Source organism: Polyodon spathula, chromosome 2 (assembly GCF_017654505.1).
Source record: "Polyodon spathula isolate WHYD16114869_AA chromosome 2, ASM1765450v1, whole genome shotgun sequence".
NCBI classification, from domain to species: domain Eukaryota; kingdom Metazoa; phylum Chordata; class Actinopteri; order Acipenseriformes; family Polyodontidae; genus Polyodon; species Polyodon spathula.
Genome location: NC_054535.1, coordinates 63,755,020 through 63,770,067, shown reverse-complemented (window position 1 = coordinate 63,770,067; position 15,048 = coordinate 63,755,020). Strand labels below are relative to the sequence as shown.

At 40.3% G+C, this 15,048-nt stretch overlaps 1 protein-coding gene across 5 annotated transcripts in view; it reads left to right on the top strand.

Moving 5' to 3' along the window:
- The window catches only part of LOC121299067 (amyloid-beta A4 precursor protein-binding family A member 1-like), a 92,161-nt gene that overhangs the window by 39,574 nt on the left and 37,539 nt on the right, over positions 1–15,048 (top strand). For 4 of the 5 annotated variants that reach the window (XM_041226603.1, XM_041226595.1, XM_041226574.1 and 1 more), the window contains exon 2: positions 12,814–14,407. In XM_041226603.1, coding sequence (XP_041082537.1) covers positions 12,917–14,407 — 1,491 coding nt within the window. In that variant the 5' untranslated portion in view covers positions 12,814–12,916. The remainder of the gene's footprint in view (positions 1–12,813; positions 14,408–15,048) is intronic. The other variant, XM_041226589.1, reaches the window with a different exon arrangement.

The following is a 15,048-nucleotide window of genomic DNA, read 5'->3' as shown; positions in this document are numbered from 1 at the left end:
CCAGATTAAAATAAACCTTTCCGATTCGGATTACAATTTTCTCTGATTACTACTGCGCTGCATCACCTCCATACCTGTTCACAATCACCAGCACCTTGCCACAGTGCCACATATCTGGTATATTGAGAGGGGCTGGAGTAGCTTCTGTCCTAGATGGCCCAGTAACCTCGCCCTCTTGGTCACACTGCATTTTGACCCCCTTTGACTGGCATTTGTTACCATCCTAGCATTCTCCCACCAGACCCCATCCTTGTCTCATTGACGCTCCCGCCCATTTTTCAGTCCTTCTCTGTTTGTTTATCTAGGACGAAAATAGAGGAAAACATTTCAGCATATAAGGGGAAAATATCATCATCATATCATAGTATCACATCATTTTCCCTTTTACTTTTTCTTCCATGTTTACATGTGTGGCTGAGACTGCTGTTAATTTAGTTGATTCTTAAAATTTTGGCCAGTCTCGGCCCTGAATCACTGGTAGCCTTTCCGCCACCCCTACTACAAGGTGATGTTTTATCGGTCCTACCGATAAATATTCTTTTAATGTGTGGTATGTCACTGTTTCTCCATGGATACAGGAGATAGCCACTTGACCATATGGCTGCCATGACACACCGCCCAAGAGAACTGTCCAAATTAAGATCTGCTAACACCCTGTGTCCACTAATGCGTGGGTTTTCACATTCCCTAAAACAACATTAACAATACAACCCCTCCCGACCATTTTCCCCTCACTTACCTGCTTCTGATGCCCAATTGCAAGCCGCCATGTCACACTCCATCGCAGATGGGCATTACCTGGCCTGGTGTCCTGGCTGGTGGCATCTAAAACAGGTAGGGGGAAAGGAGGGAGCAGAGGTTAAATGTCTGTCCTGTTGCAGTGGGGCCGGGGCAGCAACTCTGCCCCAGCTGAGGGTCAACCTTGGCCTCCATGGAGGAGAGGCAATGTTACCGTTGGGGTCAGCAGTCTAGAGGTCTCGGACCCGGTCCCGGTGATGGTGGAGCAGAGAGAGGACGTGGTGCTTGGCTGTGCTGTTATGTTGAAGTGGTGAGTAGGCTGGCCTGGGTGGAAACCAGGGAGTCCTCGAAATTCCCAGCTAGTTTCACCGCATATTCCAGGTTGTCGGGGTTGTGCCTGGGTTTCGGCACTGACCACATGGCAGAACTGCTCTACTGTGATCGCCTGGTCCAATTTTTTCCCGCTTCCGACCCGGACCCGCTATTATTGGACCCGAACCGAAACCATAACCCAATTTAATAAGACCTGCAACCCGACGCAAACCCGCAAGTGTTTGTTCTTTACCTACTGTCTGCGTCAACTAACTCTCTCACGCACAGATATCTCTACCATTTTGTACAGATTGAGTTTAGACAAGGCTATACAGTGTGGTAGCTTTCTCTAGTGGGCTGCATATATTTTAACATCATAACATATTAACTGTCGCTACTTACTTTACTATAAAATACCTGTCTATTCATTTTGTGCCACCAGTTGAAAGGGAGCTACACCTGTGCTTTCATAGAGATGATGTACCAGTTTTGTGGCTGTCATTCACAAAAATATAATGACAAATCCAGTCACATGTTCATTATTTTCATTCGCTATGATTCCAAATGAATTCCGTATGTCTGATTTATCTTTCACACTATTATCCACTACATGATTTAAACCGTCTCTTGTTTCACCATTTTAATATCACCAAGCAGACATGATAAAAAGATCTTGCAATGTATCAAACAAGTGAGAACAACACTGGTCAGCTGACTCCTGCTTTATTGTAGGAAATACTGTTACATTTACATACTAATACGTCATTTGGGAAAGGGTTACAGTCAAGCATGCTGAAAGGACAGAATACTTTTTGGTGATTCAAATTCAGTATTGCTAGCAGGCAGTACAGCAGCGTATATTACTCTGTTTTAATCCACAGGTTGGTCCCTAAATAATAACAGTCCCGTTCCTAAACACCCACACGTAACACAAAACACAAACACAAGTGATTGATTTAATGCTTGTGGTGTAATTACAGTTATATTTGTAAACAATGTGCAGTGTAGCTTTTGGCTACAGCTCCGGATCGCGTTCAGCCGTCTAATAACAACAAACAAAGTGGTTCCTTAGACACAACCAAACAAAACAAACACTCACAAGTACAATACACATTCTCCTTCCGGTTCAGCTTTAACTGTATAAAGGAACAGATCATTCGCTACGTCCCCTTTTGTACCATCAATCATGACCCCTTGGTTAACTAGTGCAACTGCTCCTCCAGTCCACAGCTGCCACATCATTTCCTTTCCGGATCAGTGATTTAGTTTACAGTAGCTCCACCCCCTTTCTAGATAACTGAATTTCACCTAACCCTGGGAATGAATTGTCCAGTCCAGGGCACTCTGTTCCCTTTACACAGCGCCCTCACAGGTCGGGAGGGAGAATTATCACCAAGAATCATTCTCTTTGTCACACCCCCTTATTAACATTATTAAATACAGTAGCAGTGCAGTGGAATGATGTCTGCAAAAGAACTGACAGTATTATATATGATTTAGGCTGTATTTTTTCACGGTTCTCATGGATTCAATAATCCCTATGAAATACATGCAATCACAATGTAGAAAACATGCAGCTCAGTATATAATATACAGAGTATCGTATAGGTTGCTATACAGTATTTTTAGGTTTTATTCTGAATTTTACCGAAAAATTACAGGATTTTTTTATTTTTTTTTCCCAATTGAAAGTTGATTTTACTTATTCATACCTGTTTTTTTTTTTGTCTGGTATTTAATATTTTGCCGGCACCTAAGTTCCCTCTAAGACTTCCATTTAGTCAGCCACTGTAGCTAAAGCAACTTAACATTTTTTAGCCACACTGGAAAAACTTTAGCCACTTAACAGTACTGTAAACAAGTTAAACATACTGTTACACAAGGCAAAAATACATGTATTTTATTAAAAAACATGTAGATATTTAAAATACCAGACCCTACCCTTTACAAACACAAACAGGATATTTAAAGTGCACTGTAACTCTGATTCCCACTTAATAAATGCCAAACTTAGTCCCACATGAAAAAAACATCATTAGAGATTTCCTAAATTCTAGATAGGTTTGCAGAGATATTTATGTACTGCACAATCCTTTACATTATTAGGCTGCAACACTGCTTTCTTTCTACTGCAGGACACGCTATTAGTCTATGTTAATATTAATGCCTCCATGACCAACTGCAGTTCTAGTTACACAAGCTTGTACTAATGTGATTAAGAATATTAGTAGGATTGTACAGACACTACTGTGTTTAAAAAAAAAAAAAAAAAAAAATACCTTACCGTGTTCTTTCACCTGGGACTACTGACAGTAGTATTGCAATATTGGTTCTGACATAAAAACTCAAGAAAACAAAGCCTTGTTTTTAAAATAATAAATGTGTTTATGTTTTTATTAAATTGTCCCGCTTTGGAGTCCACTCTGTTACTATTTCCAAAATATATTTCAGCAAATTTTAAAGAGATAGCAAAAAAACCCCAACAACTTAGCTGTGATCTTTTGAAGCTGTGTGTTTCTGGCTTGGAGTCTGTGAAAATGTTCTTTTGGGAGCAGGGGGTATGTTTGAAACCATGACTGCGTCACCCCCCTGTGACTATCACTGTCATGTTTTTGTTGTGTGTGCATGGTTGGTATACCTTTTGGAACATGATTCTGATCATTTGTGTACAATTTCTTTTTTAAAACATGTCAATAATTTCTGTTTGAATGCCATGTTTTTGGGGTTTTTTTTTGTTTTTTTAAGCCGCGCCATCCTCTGACTGTTTGTAATTAGAACCTCTGTCTTCCCGCCAAACACATTTGTGGCATACCTTTTACGTGAACAAGCTAAAGGGCTTTCATTGTGCAAAGTGAAATCAAACTAAACAGTCTGTATTGATTCATCTACCAGCACACGTTGCTGGCAGTCTTACACAAGTACATTTTTCAAAGCCTTCGCCACCATGGCGAACTTGGTGAAAAATAGTTGAGCCACAAGGGAAAATATTTTGTTTGTGGCGACGTGGTAAATGGCTAGCAGGAACATAGGGTACCATTTTCTAGTAAATACAGAATATTTTGATTAAAATGCATTTTATTTTTACCCCAACATTGCAATAAGCAGCCCTATACTGTATCCTAGGATGCAGCAGGTACGTTTAGACATCAGAGGACCAAGTAATGTTCAAACGTCGCACATTGGTTCTCTGTTCACAAACATTATCACCTGATTGTGTTGGCCAATCAAAGCCTGATTATTGCTGGGTGTGGTAACTACTAGCTTGATCAAAAACTAAATTGAAATACTTACAAAAAAATATTTTTAGTGGATGAGGAATGGGGAGAAAACGTAAATCAGTTTATGACTATACAAAAGAAAACGATGTTTCGAAGTGTACAAAAAGCAAATATAGCAGAAGGGGGTCAGATGAGGCAGAGGATGCATAGCGTTGTTGGAGTTATGTGTCTCGAGCCGTAGGCGAGGGCAGTAACAAAAGTCAAGGTCATCAACCACATGGTAGAGCCCGAATTGAGAGGGTCGTTATTAGAAAACGATTTATTTCTTTATTTTCTCTTTAAAAAAAATTTAAAACCTATATTTACCTTGAACTTCTAATATTTCGCCAGGTAACCTTCCACTGAGGAAAATAGTCCCTAACATAGTTGGAATAGAAAAATGACATACATGTAGAGAAAACATTATTATTATTATTATTATTATTATTATTATTATTATTATTATTATATATTATATATTGCCAGATAACTGTAGGATTGTTGAATAGTCTGTGTAGTATAGAGTCGGACTCGAAACTTGTTGCTGGAGGCGGGGCATCATTCATGCTGGCAGGGAATGGATTAGTTTATGCGGAAAGAAGTGAAACAGGGTTGGCAGTTTGACTGGCTGGTTTTGAGGGAGGGTGTTGTTTGGATCCAGCTGATGACAGAATTGTGGCCCAATCGTGGCTTTCCTGTTGATTTGCTGTCCAGTAGCTGCGAATTGAGCCTTCATTACGGTGTCCTGTCACAGACATGATTTCCCTTGTCCCTAGACCAGCATCAGAAAGTATGTTTAAGTAGCTTTTTATGTTATAAGATTAGTTGTAGATTATAATGTTAAGGGGAAAAAGCCGGTGTTGATGCACTGATTAATTTAAGATTGAATTCACAGTTAAGCACTTCAACGTTCCTGCAGGCATCTATGCAAAATAGAAGCCTGCAGGATTTGGTAGCTGATGCTGTTCGCACTCAATCGTTTTCTATATATATACAGTGCCTTGCAAAAGTATTCAGACCCCTGACCAATTCTCTCATATTACCGAATTACAAATGGTACATTGAAATTTCGTTCTGTTTGATATTATATTTTTAAACACTGAAACTCAGAATCAATTATTGTAAGGTGACATTGGTTTTATGTTGGGAAATATTTTTAAGAAAAATAAAAAACTGAAATAGCTTGCTTGCATAAGTATTCAACCCGTGTGCTGTGGAAACTCCCAGTTTGCACCGATGAAAGAAATTGCACTAACGAGGACACAGTTACCTTACCATTGGCCTCCTCCTGTGAACCATTAAAGTTGCTGTCACATTTTCTGGATAAAAACCCCACTGTTGAAGGATCATTGGAAAGGCTGTGAATCTGAAGGAAAATGAAGACCAAAGAGCATTCTACAGAAGTTAGAGATAAAGTAATACAAATGCATAGATTAGAGAAAGGGTACAAAATAATATCCAAGTGTTTGGATATCCCAGTGAACACAGTTGGATCAATAATCAGGAAGTGGAAGCTGCATCACACCACCCAGGCACTGCCAAGAAGAATGGGCCAAAATCACTCCGAAACTGTGAAAAGCTGGTACATACCTACCGCAAAAGTCTTAAAGCTGTTATTGCAGCGAAAGGTGGCACTACCAAATATTAATGTGTGGGGGTTGAATACTTATGCAAGCAAGATATTTCAGTTTTTTATTTTTCTTAAAAATATTTCCCAACATAAAACCAATGTCACCTTACAATAACTGATTTTGAGTTTAAGTGTTTTAAAATAAAATATCAAACAGAATGAAATTTCAATGTGCCATTTGTAATTCAGTAATATGAGAGAATTGGTCAGGGGTCTGAATACTTTTGCAAGGCACTGTATATATATTTGTGTATGTGTGTATTTTTTATTTTTGTTTTAATTATTGAAAAGAACAATTAAAAAATAACATGAACCACAAACAACGATACCAGGGGTTGATACAACACTTTCAAATTATGTTAAAGACATGTTGAGAAAAGAACAGGAAGAAACTGAAAACTGAATTACACATTAAACAATAGGGTATTTGGTTAATAAATCATATGACTTTCAAGCTAATTTACAATGTTATAGATTTTACATCAATTTAAATCTCATGCATGATCTATGACTGAAGACTTCACACCTCCCCATTTACACTTGTGAATAAAAGAAATTGTAACAAAATAATAAGGTTTACAATAAACAAAATATCATTGTCACAATTTGCACTGAAATATCAGCTAATGTATATTCCAGCAGATCTGAATTTTTTAAAGATAACCAAGTATGAATTCCCTCCCAAAAATGTTTAATCAAAAATTGTAGAACCAAGAGAATATGGCGCCATGTGTCTCAAGGATCGATAGTTTCTATCGTGTGATTCATGTTTTGTTGGGAAAACGGGCTAGCCATTCATCAGGAACTATGCTGAAGTCACCAGCTAATATTACACTATCAGTCGAGTAAAGGAATTTCCATTCCTTAATTAGGGAGCAAATAGTAGAGATTAGTTGTTTGTGCCTTGTTATATTATTGAACATATACATATTAATCAAAATATAATTATTGTCTTCCATCTTTAAGACTATAGTTGGCCAATTTCCTTCATAATCAGCTTTAGTATGTATAATGTTCCCAGATATATTTTTAAACAATATAGCAACTCTGGATGAATGAGAAGTACCATGGCTAAATAATATTTGGTCTCCCTATTGGGATTTCCAAAATGTCACAACGGCGTCAGTTGAATGAGTTTCTTGTTTTAAAAAAAAAAAAAATGCAGTTTGATTTCTGTTTCTTACAAAAGAGAAAAATAGCCTTTTGTTTGGTGTTATTTCTAAGGCCCCTGATATTTAGAGATAATAGAGAAAGATAGTTATTAAACATTAATAAAACAGTTAACAATAGTGAAGATCAACAATTACAATGTTGAGTAATTTTAAACCTTATTCAGAATGAGTGTTAGCCCATAAATATAATCTTTTGCAAACCCTAAATCTGATAGTTAACAAAAAAAAGCACACATCCAATTACAACAGGATAATAATTTGTTTACCATATTCCTGAATAATTCCTGATATGTAACAATCTCAACTCTGACGGAAAATCAATTACTTTAACTAGCTGATAGAAATTGTATTCCTACCTATAAATTACAAAAAATTAAAAGGTAGGTGAGCAGAGTGCCAGAAACCAAGAATGAAAATGCGGGGTAAGACAGTAATCACTGTAATAAATGTGTATTGAGGTGTGGAGAACAACAAAGTAGAAATAGAAATACAGTTTTTTTTTTTTTTTTTCTCCACAGGGCAGAATTCACCCAAAATCAATACACATGTCCAAAAAGAATTAAATAATTTCCTTATTGAAATTGTACTTGCCCAGGGCAGAAAAAAATAAACCAACAGCAGAAAATATTAAATTGGTAATCTCTCACCCAGAGTTCAGGAAATGATGCAGCATCAGAGTCAGGGTTCCTCTTATGTTCCCATTGAATAATACTTCCAGAGGAAACCAGGAACAGTTTGGTTAGACGAGGCCCAGAGATCCGGATGGTGGATATAACAACATCAATACATTACTCTTAGTTTGCTATTGCCAAACACAACTCAGCTCAAGAAGTTAATTATAATCATGATTAAAGTTTTAGATACTCTTTCTTTCCTGAGTGTTCTCTTTCTTCTTCAAAACACAGTAGATTAGAATGGTTTCTAACAAACAAACCAACAAACAAATGCCACCCCCTTCTCTCTCTCTCTCTCTCTCTCTCTCTCTCTCTCTCTCTCTCTCTCTCTCTCTCTCTCTCTCTCTCTCTCTCTCTCTCTTTTCTACTCAACATAGTGTTGAGTAGAAAACACTGGATTGTATAATTACTTTTAATTTTCAGCATTTACTGCGAAACCTTTGAAACCATTAAATATGATTCCTTTATATTTAATGGCTTAAGAATTTTTATTAGACATGATAATAACCTGACCAGGTTTTCTGCCACACAATTAAGTGCAGCAGTAGAGGTGAGACACTCCAGAGGACCTTGGAGCTTACACCCCAGGGCTAATTCCGCTGGACTGAAACTGGTGGTTTCCTGTTTTGTGCTATTAATGGCAAAACGGAATTCGGGTAACCAGTGGTCCCACATTCTATTCCTTTCCTCTGTGAAGGAAGCTATCATGGTCTTAATGCTTTGGTTCACTCTCTCCATCAAATAGGTGTGGGGATGGTAACTTGTGGTTAATTTCTGCACCACCCCACGTTTTACATACCTCCCTAAGAAGATGACTGGTGAATTGGGTCCCTAAGAATCTAAAACTAAGGATTTGGGAGTTCCCGTTGAGTGAAAATCTCCTCAATTAAAATGTTGGTAATTTTTGGAGTCTTACTATCTCTTAATGGAAACAACTCCACCCACTTATCAATCCCTAACATTTCCCCTGGTTCTGAGACTACTGTAGATTGTAGGAGACCTGCAGGTTTCTGATTGGCAGGTTTGAACTGTTGACAGGTAACACAATAGTTCACATGAATCCAGATGTTGTTTTGTATTTTCAGCCACCACGCAATGTTTAAAATCCTCATCAAGGTTTTCAGTCGGCCCAAGTGTCCACCTAGAGGATTGTCATGGTAGTGGTGGATATAAGCAGCAATCAGGTATCAGGAACGACCACCTGGTAACTTATACCACCTTTGATAGGAATTCTTCTGTATATTAAACCTTGATGTTCTTCATAGCCAGTGTGGTTTGGCTTGTTGCTGGCAGGAGATTGAAGAACCTTTTTGATGTCGGTGATGAAAGACTCTTTCACTTGTGCCTCTATAATCTCTGGCACAGGGATTGGCAAGTCAGAGCTAGTGATATCCCGAGTTACCACTGAGAATCACCCCACAACATCACCTGAGGAGACAGGATCTTGGGAGTGCATCAGGTACTACATTAAGGTGCCTTTGTGGTACAGCACTTTAAACTGGAATTGCTGCAGTCACAAAGTCCATCAAGTGAGGCAGGAGGAGGTTTTTGGGGAATTAAACACCCATGCTAGAGCTGCATGGTCGGTGATGACCTCAAACTCTACCCCTTCCAAATAATGTTTCCACTTCTCTACTGCCTATACCACTGCAAGGCACTCCTTTTCTGAAGTAGAATAGTTTAGTTCTGCCACCTGCAGGATCTAGGATGCAAAAGCGATGACCTTCTTCACTTCTCTGTGCCAACACGGCCCCTAATCCTACCTAACTGGCATCAGTGTACACCAGGAAATATTCATCGGGTTGTGATAGTATGGGAGGATTCATTAAGGCATCTTTCAGTTGGTCCAGACTCTCTTGGCATTCCACAGTCAAGTTCCATTGAACTCCCTTCTTGTTCAGGTGGTTCAAGGGTGCAGCAATGTCCGCTAGCCTAGAAACAAACTTGTGGTACCAGCCAACCATTCCTAAAAACCTTTGGACGTCCATGATTTTTTGGGGAATGAAATACTTTTTGATTACTTCCATCTTGTCAGGATCAATCTCCAGTCCACTACTTAAAATGATATGCCATAGTAACTTTAATTTTGTTTTGAAAAAGTGGCACTTCTTCAAATTAAGGTTGGCCTGATGGAGCTTTCATCGAGATCCTGTAGGTTGGTTTTCTTGTTCTGAGAATAGACGATAGTACTGTCAGTGTACACAACAGGTCTTACCTTGTAGTTCTGCTAAAACCTCCATCAGTCTTGCATTGAACTGGCATTTCATCAGAGGTGAATATACAATGTTTAGTGACCTGGGTTCTTCCAAGGGACTCTCTTGAACCCTGGTGTCTTTTGCCTCACTCCATACATGTAATCCTCCAGATTAATGTGTGTTCCTGTCTTGGTTAAAAAATCAAGTCCTAAAATCAGAGGGAAAGCAAGATGTTCGTCATCCATGATATAAGTCTCCATAGTCCAGTAATTGTCATGCTAGAGGTATGCTAGTTGGGTTTTGCCTATAGCGCTATGAGACTTCCCATCTGCCAATACAAAGGTTTGTTCAGGACATGGCAGCAGCTTCTCATAAGAAATGTTAAACTTCTGCCAGAGCTGAAGTTGCATGAGGGTGAAGGTACAATCTTTATCCAATAAAGCTTCTCTTTTAAGTCCTCTCACTTCAGTGGGAACCAGCAGCAAAGACAAGTGTTTCTGGGGTTTACTAGAAAGCAAATGCTACACTCACATCCCCAACCCCCTTAGACTGAATACCCTTTACAGTCACCTTCTCAGCCCATTTTTCAACATTAGCCTTGTTATTTACTTTTGACCAGTACTCTTTCTGTGCTGCTCAATCCTTTTCTATCATTGTGCTAATTCTCACTAGTTCATCAGCAGTCCTGACAGATCCTCTGACACAACTAGCAAGTTTAGGATTAGAATTATTCAATATGCAATGAACCACTTCCGTTTCAGCAATATCAGGCTTCCATTTAAGACATAAAGTCCGGGAATCATATGAATAAATCCCTTATACACTGCCATGGGGTCTGCACCATATTTCTCTGTCCTCTATTTCTGATAGTCGGTAGGTTGAAAAGCAACAAGAAAGGCTTCAGGAAAATCATGCCAGCTACGTATATATCTCTCAGCTATCCACCAGCTTCTAGCTGAACCTTTCAAAACAGGATATTGACGCCATTATCTCAGGCTCTCCCATAGGGTGGAGAGCTAGGAAATCTTTGCACTGCTCTAGAAACCCTAACATCACTATTATCATCTGTATCACCAAATTCAGGAAACACTAAACAAATGGGTGGTTTAGTGGAAACAGCTGAGTGAGCTGAAAGATCTACTGTGGTATCATTAACTGGAATGATTCTACGGCCTTTTGTCCTCTCTTCCTTCCTTCAGCAATCATTGGTCACAATTTTTGCCTTGCCTCTGTCTGACTTGGACAAGTCTTCAGCAAAATGAATACCTGTCTCCTAAATATAGCCTTTAGATGCTCTCCATACCTCATCTCCGGAGGTTCTCAAAGTGAACTGAATTGTAATCTGATGTGGACGATTGTCTCCATAGTTTTTTGGACCGAGTGTGTGAACGGAGTCAACCACATCCTGCAACCTGGAAACCAGGTAAGGGATTATTTTGGCAAATATACCAATGACCATCTCTCTGATGTTCTCTCCACTTTTCTCTGGAACTCCGTTAACCCTATGCAGTCCTATGTCGGACCAGGTCTGACATTACATTTTTCCCTTTCCTGTCCAATCATCAAAAAGACGTAAAGCACAGGTCTCTATCGTTTTTCTCCGGAAAAATCAGAGAAAACCTTTCAATGGCTGAGTGAGACCTAAAAAAAAAAAAAAAGGGCGTATCTATCCCCATCCACTAGAGATAACACAGACATATAAAGGAGGTAGCTGCTTCTGCATCCAGCGCTCAAAGAGTATCAGTGACGTTTGAAGAGCTTTTTGGAGATGTTATATTAATAAAATAATGACTTGGATTGCATTATTGAGGAGTTGACGAGTGATCAGGAGAGGATTTATCAGTATGCACATCTATAAAGAGGTATGTGAAAACAGCGAACAAGGGATGGGGCTTGGCTGCAGATACAGTACTGAGTGTTCTTTTGTGATTCAATGCATTTTAAACCTGTTTTACTCTAAAAAATATATGTATATTTTAAACAGCACGTGGGAAAATAAATTGGACCTGACGCGTCTGACAAGCGCTGAACAAGAGGACTGCAAAGGGTTAAGTCTGATATCGGTCCAGTTCTAAACAAGCTGCTTTGAGCTCTGCATTTTCTTCAGGAAAGGCTAAAGAGTCCATGTTCTGATTTTCATGAGGAAAGTCCAGAGGTTTTGCTGTAACCATTGTTAATTTTTTTGGTTTCTGAGTATAAAAAGGGCATGAGATACTGAAGGTTTAATCGACTTTTTCTTTGGTCTTTAAGTACTGTTATGGCTCAAGTTCATCAAACAGTGCTGCACGCTTCCTGCAGTGATTTAGAGGACAGATCTCAAACCCCAAGTGCACTACAGAGGCTGTTTTGAAAATAGCTTTGAAACAGATTTTAAAGTTATAAGTGTAAAAAGTTGTCATGATGTTAACAATGAAATAAAAAATTACAGGTACGTTATTTAAACAGATTTTTTTTTGGAACCCCACTACTTTTACTTTGTTTTCAATGGACATTTAAATCTGTGTTTGAGCTACAATTAGCATTTTTCCTGTGAACAGTAGTTCTAAAGCCTTTCAAACAATGTGTGTTGTATTACTGTGCTGAATCCCTGTATTATTCACCAGATTAAGAATGTGAATAACAGCTGTACACATTTATGAAAACAATTGAAAACTTTTTCAGTTACAAACATTTCAGACTTACGAACAACCTCCATTCCCAAGGTTCTCTGAGGTTCTACTGTACTTCATAAGTATACTATATTAATATTAATGTACTATATTAATACAGCTGTAATAGGTGTTAGTGTTACAGCCATTATTTGTGATTCACTGTCCTATTTGTGTCCCCTGGTAGTGCAGAGAGAATGCCTTCAGTGCAGAGCAGGCCACAGTCCTAAACCAGCCTTGAACCACCAGGAAGAGGAGCCCGGCAACGTCGGGGGGAGGTAAACGAGTCCATGGAGCCGCCCAGTGAAGCGGAGGAGCAGCACGCTGTTACGATCCCTGTGACTATCCCTCCAGTGCAGTGCCGCAGGCAGGACATTACAGCGGCGAGGGAGAGCAGTCGGAGGCGAGCACACCAACAGCAGCAGAACAACAATAAGGAGGCTGGGGTACAACAACAACAGCAGCCACCACCTGCAGCCCGGTACCGCAGGTATGACACCTCAGAAGGGGGGACCCAGGTTCAAGGGAAGCGAAAGCCACCAGAGGATAAAGAGGCAGAGCAGCAACAGCCACTGCAGAGACCAGCAGCAACTCGATACCGTAGACTGGCTGACGGGGAGGCTCGGATTAGAGCTCAGCAGCAGAGGCAGAGGCGGCAACAGCAGCAGAGAGAGGCAGAGATGGTGGAGGTAGAACGGCAATCTCCACAACCCCCACTCCCACAGCAGCTAGAGGCAGAAGATGACCAGTTGGAGGAGGAGGAAGGAGGATTGGGGCTTGCAAGGTCAGCCAGCACCGAGAGTGGCTTCCACAACCACACAGACAGAGCCGAGGGAGATGTGGGGCTGGCTTCAGAAGCGGAGGAAGAGACGGCGCTGGGAGGGGAAGCGGTGGAGGATGAGAACGCCTATGCAGTGCACTATCGTCCTGAGGCGGAGGAGTACACAGAGAGTGCTGAGGCAGAGCAGCATGGAGGGCCCTACCAGCCCCAGCCTCAACCACCACCCCCTCTGAACCCACTCCCACACTTTCACCATCTCGAACAGGATGAGGAGGCCATGGGTGCGACCTACTCAGGCTACGTCTACACTCAGCGTCTGTTTCATGGCAATGAAGGGGAGCGGGGTGATGGGGATGAACCCTACTCAGAACCCTATGCTGACTACGGGCTGCAGGAGCATGTTTATGAGGAAATTGGGGACACCCCACCAGAGGGGGATCATCCCCAACATCGGGGAAGCAACTTCTGTCTCTTTGAGCACGAGAGCTATCGGCAGGAGGCGCTGGGTGCCCGGTTGCACCACTATGACGAGCGTTCCGACGGAGAGTCAGATAGCCCTGAGAAGGAGGCAGAGTTCGCACCCTACCCCCGCATGGACAGCTACGACCAGGAGGAGGACATAGATCAAATTGTGGCTGAGGTCAAGCAGAGCATGAGCTCTCACAGTCTGGACCAGGCTGCTGATGAGGAGAGGCCCGAGACCGAGCAGAACTCACAGGAGCACGAGGAGGGTAAACCAGCAGGGGAAGAGGCGGGCAGTCCCCCAAGGCCCTCAGCCACCAGCCCTACCGGGGAACAGCCCATACAGAGGCACGGCAAGGAGAAACGAGACGCCATCTCTCTGGCTATCAAGGACATTAAGGAAGCCATTGAAGAAGTTAAAACAAGGACCATTCGCTCTCCCTACACACCAGACGAGCCAAAAGAACCCATCTGGGTAATGAGACAAGACATCAGCCCGACCAGAGATTGTGATAACCAAAGGCCACTAGGTGGAGATGTAAGTATTCATCATTGTATTTTTTGTAGGGGAGAAATCTTGGGTATTTTTTTAAATCACTAAACTGTTTTTTTCTGTGCTACAAACCTATTTGTAAAAAATAAATAAAATACAGCAGAACACTGAAATCGGATTTATGTTTAAAAAAATATTAAAACATTTTTATTAATTTTTTTACATTTTGAGAAACTTAAACTTTTGCAGTTTAGTAAACTGTTATGTATTTGCAAAACAGAACTTAGTAATCAACAGACCAACATGTCTCTAACTATTATTCCTTTTGGGGAAATATGACTTGATTACTTATATTTTGTATTAGTGTGCTAATTCTTTGTTTTATTTCAAGTGGTGCAAACTTTACACAGGAGCAAATGCTGTTTTGGTTTTGAATTGTTTTGAAGGAATGAATCTCCTTATCTTTGTATTTAAATACTGAGAAACCCCAAACTTGTGTAATGGGATTGAAATATAATTCCCAGTAACTAGAATTGCATATGATTCAAGTGTTTCATTAATTACCTTTTCAAAGCACTTATTGATCTTTATCTGTATAATTATAGCAGTAAGTGCCTCAATTGTTTCCTCTTTAAATAAGACTTTTACTTCCTGGAAAGAAGAGGTGGTGTTTGAAGGGGAAGTTT